Below are 27386 nucleotides of genomic sequence, written 5' to 3'. Positions count from 1 at the left end.
AAACATGTGAATTTATTGCAGACATGAGAGGTTTTTTTTTGTGTGACTGTGTGTGTTTTTTTGACCCTCACTATAACGCCACCCTCACTTATTGCTCGTTTTTGCCGATGACCCTTACCTGGCAGTATACAGAGGGTTGACTTGGGCATCCCCTTTTCTGAAGTCTCACGACACAGCACTAGCTAAGACACTTCATATATATATGTGTGTGTGTGTGTGTGTGTGTGTGTGTATGTGTTACAGGCATATTGTGAAATGAGGCGTTTTGAGAAATGCTAAAAGTTTCAGACATTTTGCATATATGCATTCAATTACACTATTTGATTGATTAAAGGTTTTCATCATTTTATGAAATGTCTGTTTCATGCAGTCATTACATAAAATGCCTAAAAGTTTAATTGCATTTCATGAAATGACTGGCGTTAAGGGCATACTATTACACTATTTAACCGATTAAAGGTTCATTCAGAAAGGAGATATCCACCAAAGATTTGACTGAATCTTTATTGTGTTTTGACAAAGGACCAGAGAACGTAATATACTTTTTGGGCCATGGCCTTGTCCATTGAGCTCTAGAGCTGCCCGTGTCCTGGCTGACCGAGATGCTAATTATTTTTTGATAACAGCTATTGCCAGCGAGCAGGACAACTGTCACTCTGGGCCACCTTCCCCCAAAAAGGGGCAAGGCCACCTTGGGCTTGTGACTGAAAAGTGATATTATGCCCTACATGTCATATCAGCTACTATAACTATGCTACTATAACCTTGCTCAATTAGATTATTAGTGATAACAAGATGGGTTGTTGTACTTAAGTCTGGTTGGTCCTCTTCGCCCTCTCACCTTGCAGGGTGAAATCTCTCAGCACCGACGGGAGGCAGGAGGAAACCTTAGAGAATCTACGGCTGAGGGTTACCCTTTATCCGGGTTCAATTTATATATATATATATATATATATATATATATATAGGGATGCACCGAATCCATGATTTGATTTTTGGATTCAGCCCAAATACTTCTTTTTTGAGCAGGGTTCGGATTTGGCCGAATACTTAGGATTCGGTGAACCGAATCCGAATCCTATATCCACCTGCACGCACATCCATTTTAATACATCCCTTGGATGTGTGCAGTTCTTTAAATAAAAGACACAAACCTGGTATTTAATGTAACTGTTGTATTTAATAATAAGAACAATTTTGATGAACTCTGTCGCAGCTCTCAACTCCCTAATTACTGGTGGCGCACACACTCACACGTCACGCAGCTGCTGAATGCAAACATATCCCTGTATGCAACAGCACATTCACATCACACTTTTCATGGAGTAAAGTTATGCAGTAAACTTGTAATATATATTAATGGCTAACTGTTGTAGACTTTTGTGCTTTGTTTGTCAAACATGTTATAGAGATCATACTGAGATAAAAAAAAAAAAAATTAAAAAATAAACAATAATAATATCCAGTGCACAGAAATATATACTTTTGTGCATGCAGTCTTGGTTTGGGAAAAATGGTTGATAAGGTCGAATGATGAAGAAAGGGGGGTATGGTGCAGAAAATACCTTTAGACCTGCGCAGTGGGGACAAAATTATTTGTTGTCTAGAATACCCCAGTGATTCCTAAAATAAAATTGTTCTAAAGTTGCAGCTGCTTTAGCCCAAAAAGATTTGTGATAGTCATAAAAGGCTGTGCTTTCATATCTCATGGCTAAATCTGTCTGGAGGCTAAGGTAGGTGTCCAGTTATGGGCGGTGCATGGGGTATGGGTCACAGAGAATATCTGTGAATATGCCGAAAGCTGTGACGAACTCTGGGAAAGTTAATTTTTTCGACAGGCATCCTTGGATTTCAGGATGACTGATACATCATCATATTATCATAAACATCTGAGGAAGAAAGGAGCAAAAGGACTAAATTAATATGCTTACCTTCCTGAATCTGGCCCCAGAGTTTGCTGGAAACGAGTGTAGGGTGAGGCACGGGAGTAGCTGTGTTTGTAGCCTCGGAAGTAGAGAGTGCTGTGGAAAGGTTAAAAGAATGGAGAACATGGTTAGATACGCTGGGCCTGGAGGAAAACACAGGAAACTGGGCTGGAATAAGGGATTGCATAGCAGCTGGAGGAAAACTAAGCAGAGGCTGGGGAAACGAATTGTGGTGATTCTCCAAAGAGGAAAGGTGATGATCTGAGCCGGCGATGGATTGATAAATGGTGTTAGTAGTGACTGAGGGGTTAGGGACAGGATCACAGAGTTCTGAGACTGGGGGGACGGGGATAGGTGAGCATCGATGTCTGGACTGCACCGAGGGGAGGGGTCATGTTTGGAAGTGGAAGGATCAGATTTGAGAAGAAACGCAATGAGATTTTCTCGGGAAGCCCAGTGCTGTAAGGAATGTTCCTTATAAATAAAGCTTTTAAGAGGCACAGAATTGTTCAAGCATGTAATATTTTTAAGCCGATTTCTGACGAGAAGCAAGCCTTAGTGGAAGTATGCTTGCTGGAACCTGGAGCTGGGGACATTTGTCTGATAATGGGTATGATGCTGGAAGGATCGTTTGGAGAAGTCAGATAACAAAACAAAGAAATGACAAGGAGGCATGGGCAAAGGGCTCTGTATAGGAACAGTCTGATTGCGTATGTGATTAGGGGTGGATCCACCTTTCACAAACACACATAGTTTCCATTAAATTGTCAACTTTTCAGAATGTTTACTGCTTTTCTTGTGGTTTATAATAAGAGATGACTATAATGTGAGATTATAATCAGGGGTTCACATACAGTGGTTTGTAGAAGTATTCACCCCCCTGCAAAGTTTTCACATTTTGTTGGCACCTGAGCATACTCCACGACGCTTTCAAATTAGACTTTACATGTAGAATCTACACAAACTACTCCATGTTGATAAAGTCAAAAAATGCATACTGAATATAAATAAGAAAGATTTACGAAGAAAAACAGATTTATCTCAGTTGCATAAGTATTCAACCCCTTTGCTACTGCAGCCCTAAATCAGCTCAGGTGCAATGATTTGTTTGAAAGGTCACAAAATTAGTGAAATGGTTTCAGTCTGTGTATACTCAAAGTGATTTAACTTGTAGATAATTTGCCTCAGGTATATAAAGACTTTCAAGCTGCAAACTCACACAGAGATCCAACAAAGCAACAATGAAGACCAAGGATCTTTCTAAACAAGTCAGGGATAAAGTGGTAGAGAGGCACAGAGCAGGAGAAGGGTACAAGAAAAATTCAAAGGCGCTGATTATCCCTCTCAGCACAGTGAAGTTCATCATTAAGAACTGGAAGATGTATCATACCACCCAGTCACTACCCAGAACAGGTGGCCCTCCCAAACTGAGCAAGCAGGAAACTGGTTCAGGATGTCATTCTGAAGCCAACAACGACCTTAAGAGTTCATGTAGATGATACTGCAGATATGTGGAAAAAGGTTTTGTGGTCAGACGAGACAAATATTTAACTTTTAGGTCTTAATTCCAAGCGTTACATCTGGCGCAAGCCCAGCACTGCACATCACCCAGTCAACACCATCCCAACTGTCAAGCATGGTGGTGGCAGCATCATGTTATGGGGATGCTTCTCTTCATCAGGGACTGGGAAGCTTGTCAAGATAGAGGGGATAATGGATGTTGCAAAGTACAGACGAATCCTTGAGGAAAACTTATTTGAGCCAGCCAAGACTCTGAAACCGGGGAGGAAATTCACATTTCAGCAGGACAATGACCCGAAGCACAAAGCCAAAGCCACACTGGAGTGGTTGAAGATAATTAAATGTTCTTGAGTGGCCCAGTCAAAGTCCTGACTTGAATCCAATCGAAAATTCATGATTATCCCCAACAAAGTTATCAGAACTGGAGCAATTTTCCTTTGAAGAATGGGCAAAAATGTTACCATCCTACTGTGCAAAGCTAGTAGAGACCTATCCAAAAAGACTTATGCAACCAGTAAATTTTATTTTGTACATTTTCTTTGCAAGTTTGACTGACGTTTAACCTCCTCCTCATATAACAGTGTTCAGCCTGGGTACCTGATATAGCACAAGCTACATTCAATTCTGGTGCCATAAAGACATGTTTAATTTATTGATATTATTGTTATTTATTTTTGTATTCATTAAACCATAGATGTTTATAGTTTCTCATTGGGTCTGGACTACTCTAGTGACCCACCCACACTCATCCACATACACAGGAGAGAAGGTTCGTGTCGAGAAGTTGTAAGGGGGGCTTGATTAGTGAGGTATTTAATAATTTACTACTAGTAAGTTCTCTGGTGCTAAACTTTCAAAACGATCTTCACCCCTGTCAAGGATGCTGGGTTTAGGGTCAAAGGTTTCAGTGGTCATCTTGCACATATGAATATGCATCAGGGCAGAAATATGTGAGGCTGATTAAAATATTGACATGTGAAAACCCACGCTCACAAGCAGCACTGCTTAATGGCGTGTGACAGACCACAACAATAGCTTATGAATGTTTAAGTTGGAGTCCAGATTGTTGGTTATTACAATGTATAAAAAATCATCATGCATTCTCTGTTGAAAAAAATATATATATTTTAAGTAAAATGCTTCAGTAAATGTATTTTTTAAATTCACGTTTAAACGTAATGGCTCTCAAACATCGACATCTCCTCTCATCCGTGCTTGGGAAACGAAGGGTCAGTAAGCTTCCACAATGCCACTCCCCATAACTACATTCCTCTTTTCCGAATGGGCAGCTAATTCAAGATCTCTGCTATCATTAGTTGTTTCAAGTGTCAATTAAAAGAACCTGATTGATATTATGATTATGAACTGTAGTGATTCCACCTATCGCTATTCTTTTTTTTTTCTTTTATAAAACCTTGAAGCAACTAATGATAGCGCTAGCAGGGATGGATTTTTTATTGAATTGGAACCCTCCAACTTTGAAATATGGGGACTGGTATTTAATTATAGTCGGTGATAAAAAGCTCAGTTACCTGGAGATCGCTAGCTGGCCCCAGAGACTTTGAGGCTCAATAGAAAATCAGGAGCGCTTGACCTTGTAAGCGTGAGCACCCTCACTGCCTAATGAAAAATGCCTTCCTGTTAAAAATGTGGTGACGGTACGCACTTGTATGTTAAAATCAATATTTAAATCTGCATTTGTTTTTTTGTTGATGCGCATGCATACCTGCGTACCAGTTATCTGAACCCCTAATTATAATGAGAGATGCGTCTCTCATGGTGTGACTGGCACCATGGGCAGCCAGAACTTTATAGTCCCAAACTTCACAGAATGTGTCTCTTATACCAGAAGGTTCATAAGGGACATCTCTCTCTGCAAATACATATTTTGTATTAATGTTTGTTTGTTTGTTTTTTTGTTTGTTTGTTTTTGCATGAGAAATTATATATAGCATTAATTGCTCTTAAAACCAATGAAGAGCACAGGAACTTACTTAGAGACACTGCAGTAAACTTCAATAAAAGAACACCATAATAATCCAAATATTTTAGCACAGAATGTTTTAATAAGTTATTTTATGCATTACAGTAACACTAGTTATATCTTAGACCTAAATTCACTTGAACTGGTGAGGCAGCCTCTCTCGAAAGGTTTTTATTACCAATACAAAGCATTTTTGTGATTTAAACATATTTTAACTTTAGGAAATAGAGATCATGGATGCATAGCACAATTTTAAAATTAAATTTGGGATCAGGAAGGTGTGGGAACAAATTTAAAACCATACTAGATACAACAAAATGAAGCAAAAATGTTTGAGTTAACATCAAATTACCAGGGATGAGGCCTTTCACATAATGTCCAACTTCGCCTAATTTCGTGAAATGCCTGAAAATTTTAACCATTTCATGAAATGTCTGATTTCACAATATGCCTGTAACATATATGTATTCTTTCAAATATTGTATTTATGTAAAGGTACAGGTCTTTAAACACAGTACTATTTAAATAGCACCTGCTATAACCATGTCCCTTTATGTTACTATATATAAAACATTTTTAAAAATCTCAAAATGTTGCAGTTACTGGGATTGTCCCTTTTTACAGCAGTAACTTTGCATTATTGATGTTCGCATTTCTGATGCAATTTTTTAAACAGACAATTCATTGATACAATTGAGGTTAAACAAAAATCGTAGACGTTTCACATAATTGAAATTTGAATCCCCCAAAAGCAGTAGTAGCCATTTTACTATTTGATATCAATTAAGCGTGGAACAATGACAGAATTCATTATATAACGCACTGCAAATAAAATTGAGTTTAAGAACAAAAGAAATGTGAGGGGATCCACTTGATTGCACTGCATAAATACTAATAATAATAATGTCACAAGCTGTAGACATGCCTCATGAGAGCTGCAACATCTTCTCTCCAACTGCACCGTAATTAGCTACAGATAAACTATTAAGTGTTTCCAGTTCTTCACCTTCACTCTCCCCTTGTCAAGCTGTGTTTTTTTTTTTTGTCTTCAGTTCATGCTGCTGTGTTGATATCTTCATTCTTTGGTCTCATAACAGTCCCAGTCTTGTGTATAGTACATTTCCTTTCATTATAATAAAGTCAACAAATCCCTTGACCAATTAGCCTCACATTTCATTTAATTGTGTCTAGTTGGGTGGAATAAAAAAAGTATCTATTTTCAGTTCGATAGCCCATTCATTGACACAGCAGATGAGACGGTCTGGAGAGGTTGGAGGTCATCTTGCTTTTTACATCGGTTCCGGATGAATTTGAAGAGAAAGGTGGCAGGAATGACTAAACTTGGCACTCCAGCCAGGATAAAAATTATAGCATAGATCCAGTTGGCGAAGGGTAGTCTTTCAAGGATGGGGAAATTAGCCTGTTACAGCAAAAGAAACACTAATTAAACACTTTTCTTTCAGCTCAAGAATAATTTCCCACAAGCTGAACCGTTACTTATATTTAGCAATAGACATGGCTTTAGTGTGTGGTCATCACTAAGAAATTGTGGTACCTGTAGTAAGTTTTGGGATCCCGCTTTGAAACATTAGAGAGCGGGTATCAGAAATAAAAAGTATTCTCAAGACCTGAGCCAATGAGAGAGCCCAGTTGCTTGTGGAAACAATCAGAAGGCTTTTGACAGAAAAATCAGTATTATAAGCCAGCCACTGTACAAACTTAACAATGTATTTCTTATTAAATACATGTTTATGATGTCAGGCTATATTTTAGACTTACTTTATAAAGCTAGTATCAGTATGTAGAATGAGTAGTTTTTTTGCATGAAAACAAGCATATGGTACTGTGGTGACAGTGTGAGCTTGTGCCTGTCACTGAAATAATTTAAAATGGATTAAAAACAGTGTAAATATTGGCTAATGCCGATTATCACTTTATTTGCAAAATATCTGTAAATGTGAATATGAAATATTTAAAAACAGATTTTATTAAGGTGAAAAACGGTAAAGGAGCAATAAGAAAACCAAAAAGGGTAGGTTTCTTGGGCTAAAACCAAAGTCCTTTTTTTCCTGTGCCAAAAATGTCTTACAAACATATGAACCGCCAAACTATAAGAAACTAAGTCAAGTAGACAAATGTTGTTCTGGCTTGTGCTTTCTTCAGTGCACTGATGTGTACTAAATATAGGTACATAAAACTGCATCTACTTACATAATCTGGGTTCCAGGCAATGTAGTAGAGCTCTTTATTGACTTTCGTGACAAAGTAAAACAGTAAGATAACGAGCATGACAAGAGGGCTGATCACTCTCCACGTGGCTTGCCAGAAGATGTTGGGTTTATGTCCGATCATAAATTCAATGTCGTCATTAAACCTGTCGTACAGTAAAACCACAGATAAAATGTCGGTCTGTTCTTAATCCAGCAAGGTTGTTCAAAATGAAATACAGTGCTTCCTCGTTATAATGCGGGTCTCGGGGGACACACAATATGAGCGTTATAATCAAAGAGTGTTATAAACCGGGGAGGCGGTGGGAGGCGCCGCGTGTTATTGACTAAAATACAAAATAAAATAACTCCCTCTCTACAATGCATGTATAGTGAAGCAAAAATGTAACTTTCCATGAATTAACCATGCATAAAGCACCATGTAATCCACGCTATATTAAAATGAATCCACTCGTGGATCATTTTAATTAGCACTTTTTAAACTATAAATAGCCTGGCTAAACCGCAGTCGGGAGTTCAGTTCGAAGTGACAGACAAGCAAACCAAGTGTGAGGAGGAGAGTGAGTCAGGAGAGGGGAAGAGGGAATGTGTTCGCCCCAGGTTTGGCTGCTGGAGCAGGGCTGAAGTGAAGCTGAAGAGAGAAAGCCAGAGAAAGCCCCAGCTACTCTTGCAGCAAAAAAAGTAAATACACTAGGAAAGATAACCACGTAATAGGCCTAATATTTATTTAGTTATAAAACGAATGCTGAGTAAGATGTCTGTATTATAAAGTGCCAGCGCAGCTTTTCTTCAGTTCAGATACTGTATCAAAAGGGAGAGACAGAAACAGTTAGATTGAGACGTTGTTTACAGTTTGAATAACACCAGTACTGTATTTACTGTAGAAATATTGCATGAATCAGTATTATAGAGAATTGGGGGACATGCTGTAAGAGCGTTATATCTGAGGTGTGTTATAACGGAGAGCCTTATAGCGAGGGAGCACTGTACTGAACATTGAAAATCCACCAGACTGATATTGTTTTCCTGTGCTTTTATGTGGTGCAGAGACACATGAATCACATTTACAGGGGAATTAGGTGGAAGCAGTATATAATATGGGAATCCACTTGGCCACAGTATTCTACAAGGGTTTAGGATTGTAAATATACTTCAATAAAACATTTAATTATAAACTTGTAATGCAGATTTGTTTCTGAGAAAAGAAATGAACATGCTTTCAAGTAATTGAACTGTGTAAGCATAGCAATACCCAATGAACATATTGAAGTTTCTAAGTTGTTTTATATATATATATATATATATATATATATATATATATATATATATATATATATATATATATATATTCATATATAACATATATATAATATTCACAATAACAGGCTACTGGGGCTGAATTCTGCAATGGGCACAGTATGCCAATAGAGTATAATACACTACATTCTTCCAGCTAGACTGATTTGTCATTGGTTTAGTTCTGTGTTGTCTTACCTGTCAATTCCATAAATGTAGACAACACCCACCATTTCACAAAAACCAATAATCAACAGCGGGATGGAACCAGCAAATTCATCAAACAGTGCCAACCAGTAGTTCCCAGATTCTTGTACAAAGATCAAGGCAATCAGAAATGACACCAAACATATTATACCTGAAACAAAATAAAAAATGAAATCAATCTCTTTTTACAATGAACGACTGGGAATGCAATTGGTAAACAAAAAATAACAATAATACTGAACATAGTAATGAACATAGTTACCAGTGAGGACTTCCTTGGGCCATGATTTGGGGAAAACCTTCAGATCTTGCAAAGGCACCAAGACCCCTTCTATATTACCAAACATGGAGGACAAACCCAGACAGAACAACATGATGAAGAACAGGATGGACCACAAGGGGGATACTGGCATCTTGGTAATAGCTTCTGTGAACACAATGAACGCCAATCCAGTCCCTTCAACACCCTGCAGGGAAACAAAAGTTCACAATCACAAATATACAGTACAGGAATTGCCCTCAATGTAGCCCTGCTATCAGATGAAAATGTTGTGCAGAACTGTCAACTTAACCAAAATGTGTCAGAGTGTCTTTGAGACATTTAATTTACAATGGTGCATGAAACCCTAGCACAGGGGTTCACAAACCTGATCCTAAGAACACAAAATGTCTTCTGGTTTTCATTCCAGCTGAGCTCTCAATCACTTAACTAAACCCTTAATTGAACTAATAAAATGCTTAATTGGACCTTTTTAATTGTTTTCAGATCTTAAACATTTACAGAGTTCAAGTTACTTATACAGTGTTATAGCTGACTTGAAATTTGCAACTGTTTAAGAACTTAAAACAAGTAAAAAGGTCTAATTAAGCAAATTATCAGTTCAATTAAGGGTATAGTTAAGTAATTGAGCGCTTAGTTGAATGAAAACATAGAAGACACAGGTGGTCCCCAGGACCGAGAAGCCCTAGCAGAACCAATTCCAGTGATAGCAACCAGTGATGTGGTTACTGCAATGCATAGCCACAGTAATCCCATTGCAGCTACTGAAATCATTTGGAAAGCTATGCTGTTTTTACTGTATTGAGGTGGAAAAGGCATATTTGTGGCTAATAAAAGTAATAGCTGCTGAAAATCAGAGAGAAGATCTATATGTATGCCTGTATCGGCTTTAAGAAGTCCAAACCACACTTTATTTATTTTCTTTCAGCTAAGAATAAAAGTGTACTGAGCTGCATTCCTTATTTCTTGTGATACCCGCCTGCCTGTGTGACCAGTTGGTTACTCAATCACAGTGCCACACAGAGACAATTGTTATCTGACAGAATGTAAAGCAGGCACACCTCACTAAGGAACGCATCCAGGTTGCAGGTTTCCAGATTAAGGTTTTTAATGATCTCAGGGTATGTGAGGTTCAGGTTCTGAAGAACCTCATCATAATTATCTCCAGTGATATTTCTTTCAGATAGTTCAAAAGTATTCATAAGAGACAGGATATTTCTACAAACAAACAAAAAAAAGAAATTGTATCAGTCTTCCATTTCTCATGCATATTAAACCGTCTGACACTTTACAGAATCCCCAACACTTCCATTCTGGTGGATTATCCCAAATTCTCTAGCTGCTTTTCACCCAGTGCCAGATGCAGAATAATAAAAAAAAAAAGGCTATGCCAGAGATGTTGTTCAAGTATGAAATGTAACCATTACTGAATGTGTATTTACCTCCTAAAGACTCCAATCCTGAATACTTCATACCAAAACTGGATAATAAAAGGTCCTGGAAAAATTGCAGCGTAACTGTCTTGGTGCCTAATGGTAACACAGAAGGCAGACTCTCGGTTTAGCATTTGCAATCATGCCCTTGTGACGGCTTGGGTATACTAACCCATAGGGTAATGGTTATATTTCGTACTTGAAAGAGAAAATTAGGTTATTATCAAACCCTGATTCCCAGAAATGGAAATGTAACCATTAACCTTCAAGGTCGCTGCATCCATTATTCGCAACAGACTTGAAGGAAGAATTACACTGAGATCTGTGACTGCAGTGCTTTTCTGCCTCGGGGGCGGGGTCACGACTGTGTCAGACTCAAAGAGCAGCTTTGATATAATGTATACAGGGTTTGGGTCTTTAGGAAGTAAATACCCATTTGGTAATGGTTACATTTCTATTTCAGGGAACCATGGTTATGATAATAACCTAACGTTTTCTGTGCTGTGGCCAGCATCTTTCTGGAAAAAGATGTTGGTCACAGCATAAGAAAACATAGTATATAGATTTTTTTTTTCCAGATACTGCCAAAATACACTGATTTTGTCTATATGACAGCTTCAAGCTTGGTGCCCCTCAGCAGACACTGCTACCTAGTTATCAATATTGTTGGGAGGTATGACCTTGGACTCCAATCTTTCACCAGTGCAGTCTTAACCTAACTTTGCTTTATTCACAAAGCAATCAAGATGTGTTGTCGTCCATCAGTTTAATTAGGGACAGGTCAAATTGCCCGAAAAATAATACAAATATCATTGGTACAGTGTTTTATTAAAATGGAAATGTTTTGATTTGCCAGTGTCAAAGTTAATTACCTATCCGTGCAATCGTCATATCTCTCCGTTGCGCGGAAACCGATGATGGAGTAGATTACTGTGGCAGCATAAACAGAGGTAATACCATTAATGACAGAAATTGTCACAGCATCCTGCTCGCAGTGGTTGCTGGAAAACAGAAAAAGACAGACATTTAAGCTTCAGTGTCCCGTGAGCATGGTTCATTTTACAGTAAAGTAGAATTCCTAAGTGTGAATTTACTACATTCTACGGTATTTTTGTTGTAACATTTCACAGGAAACACCAACATAACCGATATTTTTAAAGGACAATTATCATTTTCAATTGTAATTGCAAATACAGTATTATATTTGCACATTTTCTATGTCTTTTAGTTCCCTTTCAATTCAAAGACGGCCACCAAAACATTTACGTATGGGATATGCCTGCCTATTGGTAGGTATTCACTGAGATCTCTATACCAGAGCTGCCGATAGGCCCCTTCCTGGATGACATCCTCGGTCCTACCTACTGAGGGATTAAAGCCGTCATTTCACGGAAGCCATTTCTCTTTTTTCCTCTCAAGATGGTAAGGTAAGACCCTCTGTGTTGGTATCTGAGCATATTGTAAAAAAGAGCTTTGAGTCTACTGCTGTTACCGTACCTCAGGCTAAAAGCTGGCTTGCCGCTTTCACGGAATCAGTGACTCCTGATTCAGCCTTTTTCTTTCTATCTTTCCTCAGCAACCTACGCGCATTCCTCAGCTGCATTCCTATCTGTGGTACATGAGTCCACTGCCTGTGCAGCATTGATTTAAAGGAGTGAGTGTTGTTGTCTTTTTCCAGCCTTCACACGTGTTTGAGCACATCCTCCAACAGGGCTAGGCTTTGCCATTAGGGATAGGATGGTATGAAATTTTCACGGTATGATAACCGTTAAAAAGAAATACTGTGTTAACCTTAATGTCACGATATACAGTACATCATGCAAGTTATCAAATAAAGGCTCAAAAGAAGAAAGACTATTGTAAATCACTTAAATTACCATAACTCACAAAAATAAAACCAACAAAACACACTTCCTTTCATGGAATGATTTTGTATTTTGTATTTTACTATGCCAAATAACTTGGTAAGTTTCTTTTTTATAAAGACAATCAGAATAATAATTTAAAAAACTAGCTGCGGTGTGGCATATATATATATATATATATATATATATATATTATATATATATATATATATATATATATATATATGGTTGTTATTGTTGACTAAACATCCACTTGCCTGTGTTGTGCTAAAGCTAGGTAAAAAAAAATCGAACAACCAACAACAACAGCAGTGTGTTCCCCACTCCTATTGTTTTTATTGTACTCTGTCCACAGATTCTCCCGCTGCATCTTCAGCCTGTGTGTCCCGCATCTTCCTGGAGTGGCGAACTGAGCAGTGGACCTCCTGTCCAAGGAGGATGTGTATCCGTCAGAGTAGCGATCACCTGTGGTGGCACACATTTGGGAACGGATTGGGAAGGTGCAAGTCGATCTCTTCGCTCGGCGAAGATGACACATTGCCCCCTGTGGTATTCCCTACAACGCTTAGGCTGTCCAGTAGGCATCCACTCCATAGCCCATGAGTGGCCCAGGTCGCTCCTTTACGCGTTCCCGCCGATTTGCTCCCAGTCCTCTTGGAGACGGTCCGGTTAAAGAAAGTGACAGTTCTCCTAGTGGCCCCTTGGTGGCCCAGGAGAATCTGGTTCTTGACCCCATGCCAGCTCACACAAGGCCATGTCGCAAGTAACGTTGAATCAGCTAGGCTGGTCAGTAAAACAGTGAATCCTTTTGTATGGAGAATCTCAGCAGCTAAGGCTCATGGTTCATCAACTGATTCAGATTCAGTTGTGTTGTGTCTGCCAACTGACGATGTGAGGCAGAACAGTAATTGGATACCAGAAAATATGAATAACAGTGAGTTTTGGCCCCCTATTGGATTCTGAATGGAAGGCATACCTCACAAAGTGACCTTGTGTGAGAAGAAAGAAATGTATAGTAACAATGTGTACAGATCCAGAACTATTGTACATGGTGCAGAAGTAACCCTGACACATAAATTAAAACATAATCCTCTTGTTAATTGTGCATGTAATATGTGCCAAAGCAAGTCATCAGTGACTGGGCCCAGACTTTGTCCGGCATGCAGTCATTTGGCTAAACACTGTAGAATCTTGTTTGAATGCAATGATTCTGTAGGAGTTTCTTTCTCTCATTTAAATGTAAACACAAAAGATATTAAGAGGATTGAATGCATGAGTTGTGAAGGAAGGTCACTTAGTGAAATGGGCACATCTGGGAAAATTAGAATGTGAGGAAGGTGTCCCTGCTAAGCGTGTACAAGTGTCTTGTAGGTACAAAGTCAAGGCCATGGCGACTCACACCTGTGATGCGAGGCGATGGATTCGAGAGCCTATTGTCGTGTTCACTGAGCCAACCCAAGCTGAACCTGAGACCGAAGTGGAATCCTGCTGGGAGTGAGCTGAAACCCTGGACATGGACTGGATGATTTACAATGAAATGTATTAATGCAATAATATGTGTTATAATCCTTTGTAGTGTTTGTATAATCTTTAGTTTGGAAAAAATAGTGTTTGTATAATCTTTAGTTTGGAAAATTATGTAAGTGTGTAATCAAAAGTAATGCTTAATGCTGTTTTAATCAGTAATTGTGAAACTTATGTATTCTCTTTATATAAAATCATGCAGTAGAAACTGGTATAGTTTGATACGAGTGGCTAGTTTTGGGCAGTTTCTTATCAAGATGGGCTTGATTCCCAGAATTGAAGGCTAATTTTCTACAGCACCCTTTTTAGCCTAAGAAAATGTTGTTAAATGTTGAAATAAGGTTTAATATGCCTGCTTCTATTATAAAACTATTTGTGTGTGTAAGACCATATGCTTAACACTGCCTGTTATAATAATATACATGAAATTGTTTCTCATCAAGATAAGTTTACATTTAAAATAGTTAGTAATCGTGTGCCATAGGGAATAAACTGTCTAGTTTGACTCTGAGTTAAAAGATGATGCAACATAAAGAGATGTTGTTTGAAATATAAAATAAGAAGCTTAAACAAATAATAAAAAGTAATTTTAAAGTAGAGGATAGGTTTTGAAAAAGGTAAACCTTATGTGAACTTTTTTCCTGAATTTTCTGTGAGCCTGTTTTTAAGAAAAAAACATGCCTGGTAAAGGGGGTCATAGTTGGCACGCAGAGCGAGAATTCTTTTATCAAAAAGATTATAGCGTCAAGGTTAGAATTTAACAAGGGAGTTTATCTTCTCACCCTAGAAGGGGGAACACTGCTCATCGCTGGAAATTAGGAAGATTGATGTACCACTAGTGAACCGGTTTTAGCTGGCTTGTGTGCTGCTGAAAAAAATAGGAGGTCGTCAGTAGTTCAGCTGAGTTCATGCTGTCAAGAAACTCATAGGACAGAGACATTATAGTCTTACCCTTAAGAAAAAAACAAATAGATTATCCATGAAGAGAAACTCTATATTGGAAAAACATAAGATGGAAGTTCCCTATAATATCTGTTAAGCACACTCCTGTAAAGAGAGAAGGAAAACGAATTTGAAGAATAGAATGGCATGAGGGAATATATACTTAGACATTAATACATATAATCAGTATAATCATAACTAATAGTGTTGTATATATTTTAAACAACACTCATATACTCAAAGTATCATTATTCTTTTTGTATACACATATAAAATAGAGGGATAGCAAGAATCTTGTGAACTGTGTTTCACCTAACTTTTTAGATAAAGGAGGGGTCGAGAAATGAGCGGATGAGATCATGGTTAAGTGTTTGGAGCAGGTGTCATATATTGGAAAGTTATTGGCATATGGCCCTAAAATTGTAGGTTGTTGCGTGCCAAAGAAAAATAAGAAGTGTCTAAACAAATTAATAATTGGACTTAAGTCTCTCCATGTATTCCAATGGAGACCAAAACCTATAAAGCCTCATGTCTTTTACAATGAGGTACCACAATCAAGACTCAGCTTGGCAGAGTGACGTGGTCCATCATTTGCAGATCTCCACAAGACAATTCTGATTCCTTTGTTCACACTATTTTTCCTTATAATAGGAGGTAAGCATATTATCGACATTATTATATCTCACATTTATTGGTTGTACTGCTATAAGGTATTGAAACTATGTTTTAGTTTTTGAGAGAGTGTTATATTGAATGAACTAAAATATAGAAGTGGGTGCTTTTTTAGACCGCGTGTATAGCTGGCCCGGTGGCTGCACAAATACATATAAGTGTATTAGGTCATTGGCGTGTGTATAGCTGGCCCGGTGGCTGCACTGATGCACGCAGATGTATCATGCCAATTGAAGTATTAATGCTGAACTTGCAACTAACTTAGAAACGCTAATTGTTATTGCATGTTTATGGATTTTGGTGGTATTCGCGAACTACCTTTCCAATATTAAAGCATTTTAGTAAAGCAAAGGAGCATTGCTCTGATTCGTAAAACTTCAGATGAATGAGTCTTTAGTGTTTTTCTTGATTAAAAATATGGGTTATATGGACATACATACAAGCTCGTCCAGTGCTCGACCATAAACCACTAGGAGTTTATATCATCTCTGTCCTCCTAACGTCTCCCCTGAAGTTGAGAGTGTGTGCAGAGTAAATAAAAAAGAGTATGTGAAAATCTGTGAACGCAGCAGACGTGATAGCCAGCCCTGGGAGATCCTGCTTTGCCTGGATCTCCTCAGTCAGGGTAGAGGCAATCTCAGCTATCCGGAACCGGGCAGGTTTCAATTATGGGTCTGGCCCCTTAATGGGACCACGAGACAGCCCTAGGGCTATCAGACGCAGTTGTGAGTACTCTGCAGAGCTCTAGGGCAGACTCCACTAGGTCGCTGTACGCCTTTAAGTGGAAATATTTTCAGAATTGGTGTCTGACTAGAAGTCATGACCCAGTTTCTTGCCCCAGCCAGTTATCATGCAGTTTCTGCAAGAACTGCTTGATGCTGGTAGGTCACCTTCCACACTGAAGGTTTATTTAGCTGCTATCTTTGTATGCTATGCCCCCATAGATTCGGTATCTTTGGGTGCACATTTTTTGGCTATCTGGTTTCTTAAAGGCGCTCGGCAGTTGTGCCCTCCCACGATGTTGTGTTGGATGCTCTCACGAAGGCCCAGTTTGAGCCCACACACTCCATAGAGTTGAAGCATCTGTCTATGAGGTCAGCCTTTCTCTTGGTTATCACTACGCAAAGCGGAGCTACAGGCATTGTCTGCGGATTTGGGACAATGGCAACAGGGTGTGACTGTGTGCAAACCGTGCTTTCCTCCCCAAGGTAATCACAGCCTTCCATGTGAATTAGTCTGTGAAACTGTAGTCTTTCCATCCACCTCTGTTTTCTTCAGAGGAGGATAGGAGATTGAACTGAGATGTTACGTGGACAGAACAAGAGCTCTGCATCATTCTGACCAGCTCTTTGTTTATCACGGTTTACAGACTCTAGGACAGTCCCTCTCAAAACAGCGACTGTCCCACTGGATTGTGGATACAGTCTTTGTGGCTTATGACAGTGCTGGCTTACCCCCACCTGCTCACTCCACTAGAGAATTGGCTACATCTTGGGCCCTCTTTAGAGGGGCCTCACTGTCCCATATATGTACGACGGCTAGGTGGGCCACACCACATACTTACGCTAAGTTCTACCGCTTGAATGTGGTAGATCCTTCTTTGCCTTCAATAGACAAAAGGGTACATTTCCCATATACAATGTTTTGGTGGTCATCTTCGAATTGAAAGGGAATGTTAGGTTACTTACCACAACCCTGGTTTACTGAAAGAGAAGACGACCACCAACCAGCGAGGTTGCATCGGTCGCCCTCATGGCTTCAGTGCAAAAGGAGAAATGGCTTCCGTGAAATGGCGGCTTTAACCCCTTGGTAGGCGGGACCGAGGGCGTCAGCCCAGGAAGGGGCCTATCGGCAGCTCTGATATAGAGAGCTCAGAAAATACCTACAAATAGGCAGCCATATCCCATACATAATGTTATGGTGGTCATCTTCTCTTTCATGGATACAGGGTTACGGTAAGTAACCTAACAATATCATAGTTTAAACAATCTATGCTGCATTGCTTTTGCTTTTTTTTTTTTTTTTGAGAAACTAACACTGTTGGCCTAACAATACTACAAAATGTAGTCTCCAAAATGCACAAAGCAATGAATTCCATCAAAAACTAATCCTGAATGTAATATTACAAATAGAGACACACGTTTATATATTTTCTGTTCAGTTTAGTTCATTGCAACATTAAAATCCAACCTATGCAGTTTGATCACTAGTAGCAGTCACTACTCACTGGACCGAGTTGTAGCTGGAGAAGGATATGAGGCCCCCAAACGCCAGGGAGAAAGAATAGAACACCTGAGCACCTGCATTTAACCACGTGTCTGGGTTTGCCAGTTCTGCAATCTAACACAAATTAATACATTTAAAAAATGTACTATTTTTTTACATTTTGAATAAATAATAATGAGATTTATAATAACACACATACATGCATAAGATGATGTAGAAACATAGTACAATACTTACATTTGGTGTGAACAGAAAAACAATTCCATTAACAGACCCTTTTAGGGTTAAACCTCGTATCAAAAATATTGTGAGCACAACGTAAGGAAGGGTAGACGTTACATACACAGCCTAAAAAAAAAAAAAGACTTTATTAATAAGGTAATACTGAACCGCTGTTTTTCTTTTCCATTCTTGAATAAAAGGTAACCTTGTGCCCTGTTCCATCGAATACTGTATTGCTATAACTTGGGCAACAAGTAGAGACACTGTGGATTCAGGCAAGCCAAAGGTGTGAATTACTATTACAGTAGCTGACCCATATAGTGTCATAAATGATCTCATTTGGTGGGACAGAGGGGTCAAAAAGATTATGTAAATATCCAACATTTCACTTAAAGAGTAAATAGCTTCTAATGATGTATGATGTTTTCAATTATTCTGAATGGCTCTAATTGTAATTACTCAAACACATTATATATTTTTTGATAAGTCTGTATTCTAGTTGCCTGCCATATATACATGTAACTGGCTAAACCAGCCATAGACCTGTAAAGAAGGCTCAGCATGTAATCTGCCACTTTGAAAACAAATTACCTGTAGTTTTGCTTGCAATATGCTGCTGTGCACTAGATGATGCTAGCGCTTACTAATGTAAAGCCACTTTTGGCTGAGCAATCCTTCATTACACATGTCTATGGCAGGGAATTAGGACTGAAGAGCAGCTCCTGACTGTGTAAGTGAGGTAAGTAACAGTAAAAAATAATGTAATTTGAAGCAACTTTGTCTGTAGGAAATAGTGTCCAAAAACATTGTTTATGTTAAAGACAAGCTTTCATTAAAGTTAACTAAACAGCTGCACAATAAATACCTTTCCAGTAGTTTCAATGCCTCTAATACAACACACATACAAGACAGCCCAGGCGCACACAAGGCAGAGCAGCAGCCACCACTGAATACTGCCAGAATCATCAATGTTTGTGGAGGAGTTCAATGTACTTCTGTACCAGAAATAGTCAACAGGAGAGCTCTTGGCACACTCTTCAACATAACCTGAGCAGGACCAATTCGGATGTTAGTGTACTCTAATGTAATTACTCTACCTATTCAGGAAACAAAGGTGCATTTATAGTACTGCACTAAGGAAAGCATATTTTGTTTTATCTATAAGGGATGCACTACATTTTAAATGTTATACTTTTTATTTATTTAAATATTTTGCATTTAGATATTAAATACAATTATACGTAATTATAACTGTTTTAGTATTATTACATTGGTAATCTGTGCACAGAAATAACCCTGTAATTGAACATGTAGTTAAATAACTACAACACCATTGTATTGTCATATTTTTGAAGCATCTCCTCTAGTCTTAACTCCTATTTTTTGTAAGATGGAAACTTAGCAGTTATGTATACAACTGAGAAACAAAAAACTTGACAGTTCTTAAGATACCTCCAGTTACAGCCAATAGGTATTTTTTAAAGACTGGAGTGAATGCTTTGAATGACCCTTAACGTTTAATTTATACTTGAAAGCACAGGTATGTGTATACATTTGTTGTTGTTTAGAATCACTGTGTCTCAGTTTTGGTCATCATATTCAGGTGACTTTTAAAACTCAGATAGAGCTCTCGGAATCATGTTTATCCACTGTTGCAGGTGGACAGGTTACACATTGGCATAACCTAATGTAATAATGTAATGTAAGAAATACCTGTTCTGTTGCCATTGATTGGACACTGGCTCCAAGGAAGAGGGTCTTGGAAGGAATTGAAGAAATACCACATCACCCATGCAATGATGGTATTGTAGTACAAACCCACCAGGAAGGAGACACACATTGATGCTATACCTACAGAAAAATAGATATTTCATTGTTAGAAGGCCTTTGAATGGATGATGTGTGTTACTCCCTTTTTACTTTATTGTATTTGATGACTAACATCTCTCTATCAGCATTCTATCCATCCTAAATGCAGACTTCCATCTCAATGTCAACCAGTGATGAAGGCCATGACCATCAAACCCAGTGACATCCTTGCTAACATTGAAGCAACAGACTTACCTACTCCCCCCAGGTAAGGGTGAATTGCAGTCCAGACCCCCACACTGCCTTTCCTCAGACGTTGGCCAATTGCAAACTCCATATGCAGCAATGGGATGCCTTGCACGACAAGCAAAATGAGAAAAGGAATCATAAAGGCTCCTGAAATGAAAAGAAAGACAGTAGAATTATGTTTTATTTCTCAGTCTGGCCATCCCATTCTTTTGAAATTCCATGTAAGTTTAAGTATTTATCCTGAAACTAGACTGGGACAGAGAAAGTCAACTAATGAGCATTACTGAAGTTTGGTGCTGGATACATTTTATAGTTGCGGAGATGAGTACTTGTGACAGAAATACAGTGATTGTTGGTTATAAATTTCCCACCCGACCTGTGAAGGCACCAAGTAGCAAGAACAGAATTATTTGGACTGGCTAGTCTGACAGGGGAGAAAATAATAAAAAGTAATAATTGGCGACTACTAAATTAAAAAAATAAAATAAATAAATAAAAATTAAATAAATAAAAGGGGAGGAGAATTATAATCTGTTCCTTCGCTTTGGTTTATATGTTTATTTAGACCTAAGCAAGATACTGAGAGACACCTGTTACAAGAAAGCTGCGTTCAGGAGTGTTTTTGTTTGTTTATCTGTGTGTAATCGTCTTTTTTGTTACTCCACATTAGACAGCTAACACAATTCCAGAGCTGTCGTTGAGGGCCAGCACTGAAGCTGGAATAGCACTGCAAAAGTCACAGCTTTAATCTGTATTATCCACCAATAGCACCACTGCACTCATCCAGGACATGTGAACATGTGTGTGTAATTGTGGGGCGGGTACATTGTCGGGTTACTGTTATTGCTTGGGTCTGCAAAACCCAGTATTATTTGTTATTATTGTTTCGGTCGCCAGACCTAGATACAAAGCAATAAAAACATTTCTTTTCCAACTGGATTAAACCTCCTTCTGTTTCCCCTGCACCTGCATCCACTCAGCTACCTTGTCACAGTACTACATAAAGGTTTTCCAAAAGGTCATTATAGATATATATATATATATATATATTATATATATATATATATATATATATATTATATATATACCACACTCTTGCCTCCATTACCAGGCAGGATCAAATGGTGAATATATATATATATTATATATATATATATTATATATATATATATATTATATCTATATATATATATATCTATAATCTGTGTGTGTGTTTTAGTAAAACATATGCAGCATCTATCTTTTGAATATGGTTGGACTGTTTCATAAAAAGCCTAGAAGGTAAATAAAGCTCTAGGGGGCACTCCAGATAAGGTTTTGTGTCTGCAAGTAACTTGCTCTCTTAACAGAGAGAGGAAAATGTATTTTCAGGGGGTATGCAACATTATCTTGAAGTCATGAGTATTCCCGATAAATACTGTACAATCTTTAATAGTAATGGGGTAAGTATTAAAAAAAGAGCCTTCCATTTTAACGGCAATGTTACTTTGAACTACTGTACAACCACGCAGGTGTTTTTATCAGCTCGGTACATTTTTTCAAGGTATCACACTGACTGCAAATGAATTACGTTACTTATTTTAACATTAAACTTATTTAAACATTAAACCCAGTGACCATGTTAAAATTTCAACATAAAGCCATACTGATAAATAAAATAAAGAAGTAATAAAACAGCTTAATATTATAGTCATCTTTTTTTTAGCGATTGCCTGACAGTGGTTCCAGTTGGATTTGTAGCTGGACTGGGGTGTTTACGCTGCCTTCAACCTGTAGCTTCAAATTTTTCTTATACTTACTGTGATTAGCTGCAGATTGTACGATGTTTCTTGGGTTATAGTTTCCTAGTAACTGAAGACATTGTATTCTGGGAGATGTAGTTTTTAATGTAAGTTTTAAGGGAGGTGGGAGAGGAGGCAGACAAGATTGCTATGCATATTTGTATGCATTAAATTTAAATAATGCATATTTTGGATTTTTTTAATGTGTAAAAACGGCAGGTACACAACTTATCTGGAGCACTGGCTCTAAGTATCATAAAATGGTCATGGGGATCATCAAAGCACTCTTGCCTCCATACCAGGCAGGATCAAATCTGAATGAAGCCAAGCACAGTGCTAGGGCACTACAGCAATCAGTAGCATATGTAATGAATGGCAGGCGGTGGTCAGTTGAGCATTGGAGTGTGCTTCCAGGACTTCATATATTAAGAGCACCAGATTCACAACAAATAAAAGTTATCTGTGGAGCAGTTTTGTACAGCATTAATTCAAATTATTTGCTATCCCAATGTTGACCAAAAATATATCAAACAAATGATATACCATTACATTAGTGTGGCAATAACTTGTAATGTCTATGTGGCATTAATGTCTACATTACATGCTGCAGTGTTTCACTAATAACATGCAAAATAAAATGTAGTTATCTATCAAACATGGCAACCAGTGCATGCCCACAGTAACTAGCTTTATTTATTTAATCATTCAATAAATGATAAGAATAATATGAGTGCTATGAGCAGAAGTTGAAAGTCCACCCTGACATCCTTACTATCCCCAATATAGCATTTAAACAAAAGATAAGACATGTCCGTATTATCTTGATTCATTGTGTGCAGTGTCCTCACAGTGCAATGAAAGGTACTCATGACATTAATTATTCTGTATATAACAGGAGAATAAATATATATCCACAATTTCCAGGGGAAACAATAATGTCACTGGTATCAGTCCATTTATATCGGTCTCAGCTAAGTCATTTAAATGAATAGCCCTCTAAGGCAAACCAAAAAAAGCTCTTTTATGCAGGCACCAGCATTCTGTGTGTTGATTGTATAACAAAGTCTTTATGGACTCCCTAATGGAAATAGTGTTCGACAATAAGGGCGTATTTTATCTCTGAACATGACAGCACCTGGAACATGGCACTAAAACGTTGATAGATGTTGTAAATATTGCACACAAAAAATTGCAATAAATATGCAAAAGCTACTGTAGCAAACAGTGTAGTAAAGTGCTATTTTATTACACACTGCATAATTTTTTTTTTTTTTATTACAAGAAAAAGGCAATGCTTGAATATCACTCTGGCCACACTCCAGAGTAAAGATGCAGCCCCTACATTATTCACTGTGACAATTAAATAATGCACTTTAAGGTGATGAATCTCAGAAAATGGTCTTCTGTGGTATACTCAATAAAATGCAACAATGTGCTGCTCATAAAGCCTGTTTACAAGCTCATTATTGATGTAGTTATATGGCAAAAGATTAGCTAAGACTGCTTCACAACCCCTCATGCAAAACAAGACCCACTCAACCATATCCATGAGAACCAACTGGGAAGAGAGAAAGTAGGAGGTTCATCTACTCGAGATGTTTAACAGCTGTTGATGGCCTGTTGTTTAATGACTGCAAAATAGTACACCACAATAAATGAAGAGTGAATTTCATTCATGGTGTTTTATGTTTTCCTATGATGGCATTATAGGAGCGGCGTCCTGGATAAAATCTTCATATCCCACAATTTTAGATTCATTATGCCTTTTAAACTTAATTACCAGTCATTTCCATTTAAAAAAAAAATAGTTGACAGGAGGAAGCAAGGTCAGGTGATTTAAAGAAAATTACATTGTTTTTCCAGGACCTCCCCTCCTTGTGCAGTCTGTTTTGTTTTATACAAGTAGTTCAGGTTATATAGAAACAGTCAGAGTCTCTGTTTCCTTGTAGTGGCATTGCTCAAATGGGACACATGGCACTGCTTGTTTTTTTTTTTTTTTTTTTTTGGTTATCTAAAACCAGTAAGCAGTGTCATACATTTCTTTCCAAAGGAAATTATTTTCTTTAAATTTAAATAACATGAATCTTACAGCTAGGCTGAAATATTGTGGTCATGGAGCCTTGTCTTATATTGCATATAGTAACCCTAATTACTATTTCCTTTACACACGTATTTAAGCGGTAACTGAAGGGTGCAAAGAACGTACAAGGAAATATAAAATCTGAGACAACGTCAATATTGGGTTTTTTTATGCCGAAAACCCGGAATTCCTAAATATAATGTAAATAATAAATAAAATAAAGGTCGTTCATAAGGAGCCATAAGTGTTATATACAGTATGTTTGCATCAAAGACAGAAAAAAAACATTCTCAGTTCTTGTGCATTATATTTTGCTATTAAAATCACTCATGGATTGACTTGTTCTGTGAAAATGTGTTACATTTGCTGAAATAAAAATATTTTTAAAACAACCAAATTCCCATTGGGCTTATGTTATTTTAAATTCTATTGATTTTTTTAAGTATTATTATGCAGGTCCGCCATAAGAGTGTTACCTTTATTAAAAATGTGCAGGGATGGATCTACCGATTAGCAACTAATGCCCAAAAATTAACGATCACAAATTTTAATCCAATATATAGTCAGCGTCCAATGTTAATAGCAACAGAAAACAATATTAGTTATCGTAGATTATATATATATTATATATACTAATCTATAATATATATATATATATATATATTAATATTATTGCTAGAAACACTTGAGGAACTTGATTGATACACTTATGGCTAATAATCGTGTACCTGTGCTGGCCCTGTGGGCACCAAGTGAATAAACTAAACTAAACTAATCCCACTTTGCTTTAACCGACCTCTAAATACATAAAGTTTTTTTTTTTATTTAACAACATATTTCTTCCAAAGTATCTTGTTTTTTATTGCTGTCATAAAGATGGGGCTAGGACCAGATTCAAACATTATCATGGAAGTGATAAATGTATACCATGACCCGGTTAGTATAATTTTCAAGCTTTCAAATTACATAATGTGTATTATTAAATTTGTTTTTGGCCTGATGAATTTCTGTATAATGCCTTGGCTTTTGTTTTAAATAGATATCACTAAAATAGGGTGGTCAATGGAATTCAATCACTAACAGTGTTTTTCATTGGAGACATTAAACCAATATGTTAACAGTGGTGTGCTGCCTAAATTCAGCAGTTTTGCCCAACACTAAAAAGCATCTCAGCTCTTAAATAGCATTTAATATATGTGTACTTGTATATATTTTCTAAAGATAGTTAAATTGATAGTAAGACTTCCCATGCGAATAGCATATTAATAGTGTTATATAGCTTTATTTTCCCTACCCACTTTGCCTTCAGTAATATGCAATTATTTAAACCTGTTATATTCTATCATTATCATATAGTAAACTACAACAGGTGCAAAGCAGGGCTCTCAAACATGTTTTAGTTCAGACCCCCTTTGAATCAGATGACCTTATGCAAAAGACTATATATATATATATTTGAGCAAGAAGCCCAAAATGTAGTTGTTCTTGAAATTTAAACAAAATAAAAATAAAAAATAAAAAACAATTATAGTAGTGTAAATCGGTATTTTTTTTTTGCCTTATAAAGTGCTATGGTTGTGGCACATACCTCCTCCATATTTTTGACAAAGGTAAGGGAAGCGCCATACGTTTCCCAATCCCACACAGAAGCCGACACAAGTTAACATATATTGAGTCTTGTTGTCCCATTTAGGTCTGTCATCCGCTTCTTCCTTCTCTAGAATTTCCAGTCCCTCATGGGAAGGTATCCTGTCCTCCAAGCCTGGGTTTGGCAGCTTGAACTTCATGACTGAGATTCAGAAGTGGAGATAACAGAGAAGTCAAGGCAAAGTGTGCAGGGGCCTCTTCCAAGTGGATGTGTCTGAAGCTGCCAGGTAATATTTATAGTGAACCTTTAGCACTCAACCTGAAAGTGCACCGAACACAGATCGAAGTATCAGCAAAAATCAGAGTCCATTCTTGATAATAATTAATATGTTATTTGGGGGAGGGATGAGAATCAGAAGAACGTTTAGATCAAACGATTAGACAGGCTAACGACATCGCAGCCCTCTGTGCTAATTGCAGACGAGAAGAAAATAATAATAAACCGTTATAGTGGACGGGGCAGTATTTATGTTCTTGCACATTCATCAGCAGAGGGGCAACCCAGGTGAAACTTGCTGAGACAGTTTAACGTCACAGTTGGCAGTGATGCCAGACCAAGGGAGCTCATGTTAGAGTGCCACCCAGGCATACAGGGATGGGATAGTTTTTGTGGCCTCAATGCCTGTTGAGGGAAATAATTAACAATATGTCAGAATATATCATACTGCAGTGTGTATCATATGTATCCTTTGTGTCTGTCGTGATTCATTCAAAAGTACAACATTAATAATCTTACTATTCTTTTTACAAGGTAGGCTATCAGGACCATAACATATAGGATATAGATGGCACTGTGACCCTAGTGTATCGTTAAACCCCTAGAAATAATTGTAATTCATCTGGGAATGGTACCACTAATCTTGCCTCACACTCCTCCCCTATATAAAATCTTTCGAAGTAATATCTATATAATCCATGTAATAAGGATTGTCTGAGTTACTAACACGCTGTAGTTGAGCACATCATGACTGCTCAAACCTCTATCAGACTTACAGGTGTTCAATGTTATAATAATATATACTGCCTGTGACAGGACTGGAAGGAGTCCCTGTCGTAATTTGCCCTCCCGACCACCGGCAGCGCTGTGTAGGGTTGACCGTGATTGGATCAGGAGGCTGAACTCTGACCATGCAGGAAGTTCCGGGTCAGGCAGCCATCTTGGCCCAAGGTAGAACCATGCGGCCGTCGGGTCCCATCATTGCAATCAGCTGTGCTGTTCTCGTTGATTGGCTGACGTGGGGCAGCGTGCTGATTGCAGGGGTGGGACTTGGCAGTATTTAAGCAGTATGGTTTTGCCATTCGCGCTCGCTGGGCTGAACTGAAAACACATGCTGTGCTTGCTTTGTTGCTTTCATTCACTGCTGTTATTCACAGAAGCTTGAAAATCTTGGACACTGTTGGATTACTGGAGTGAGGAACCGAGGACTGGCCATTAATCTGTGAAAGGGAGCTAAGAAGCGGTGAGAGGAAACCCACCGCAGTAGCACAACGAAAC

General features: G+C 37.9%; 1 protein-coding gene across 1 annotated transcript; it reads right to left on the bottom strand.

Annotated features, from left to right (window-relative positions):
* Positions 1 to 1879: 1879 nt before the first annotated feature.
* Positions 1880 to 26031, bottom strand: LOC121313964 (sodium-dependent neutral amino acid transporter B(0)AT1-like). The gene is made up of 15 exons (XM_041246736.1): positions 25833 to 26031; positions 20390 to 20530; positions 20039 to 20176; positions 19191 to 19372; positions 18341 to 18451; positions 18105 to 18217; positions 11747 to 11875; positions 10503 to 10659; positions 9424 to 9628; positions 9153 to 9312; positions 7642 to 7804; positions 6715 to 6850; positions 2227 to 2332; positions 1932 to 2021; positions 1880 to 1889 (listed from the first exon to the last, which is right to left on the bottom strand). The coding sequence occupies exons 1-15, from the start codon at positions 26029 to 26031 to the stop codon at positions 1880 to 1882; spliced, it is 2040 nt and encodes a 679-aa protein (XP_041102670.1).
* Between the last annotated feature and the right edge of the window lie 1355 nt (positions 26032 to 27386).

The sequence above is a fragment of the Polyodon spathula genome, chromosome 4 (genome assembly GCF_017654505.1).
Source record: "Polyodon spathula isolate WHYD16114869_AA chromosome 4, ASM1765450v1, whole genome shotgun sequence".
NCBI lineage: Eukaryota > Metazoa > Chordata > Actinopteri > Acipenseriformes > Polyodontidae > Polyodon > Polyodon spathula.
The sequence above is the reverse complement of the archived record's forward strand: the minus strand, read 5'-3'. Positions and strand labels throughout refer to the sequence as shown.

What these genes read in the sequence shown, in the direction of transcription:
- LOC121313964 (XM_041246736.1), bottom strand. Translation starts at nt 26,031, where the DNA reads ATGAAGTTCAAGCTGCCAAACCCAGGCTTGGAGGACAGGATACCTTCC. An exon ending in CCCTTACCTGGGGGGAGTAG is followed by an intron (nt 20,177 to 20,389) that starts GTAAGTCTGTTG and finishes ATTTTTCTGTAG; the next exon opens with GTATAGCATCAATGTGTGTC. An exon ending in AATCAATGGCAACAGAACAG is followed by an intron (nt 19,373 to 20,038) that starts GTATTTCTTACA and finishes GGTCCTGCTCAG; the next exon opens with GTTATGTTGAAGAGTGTGCC.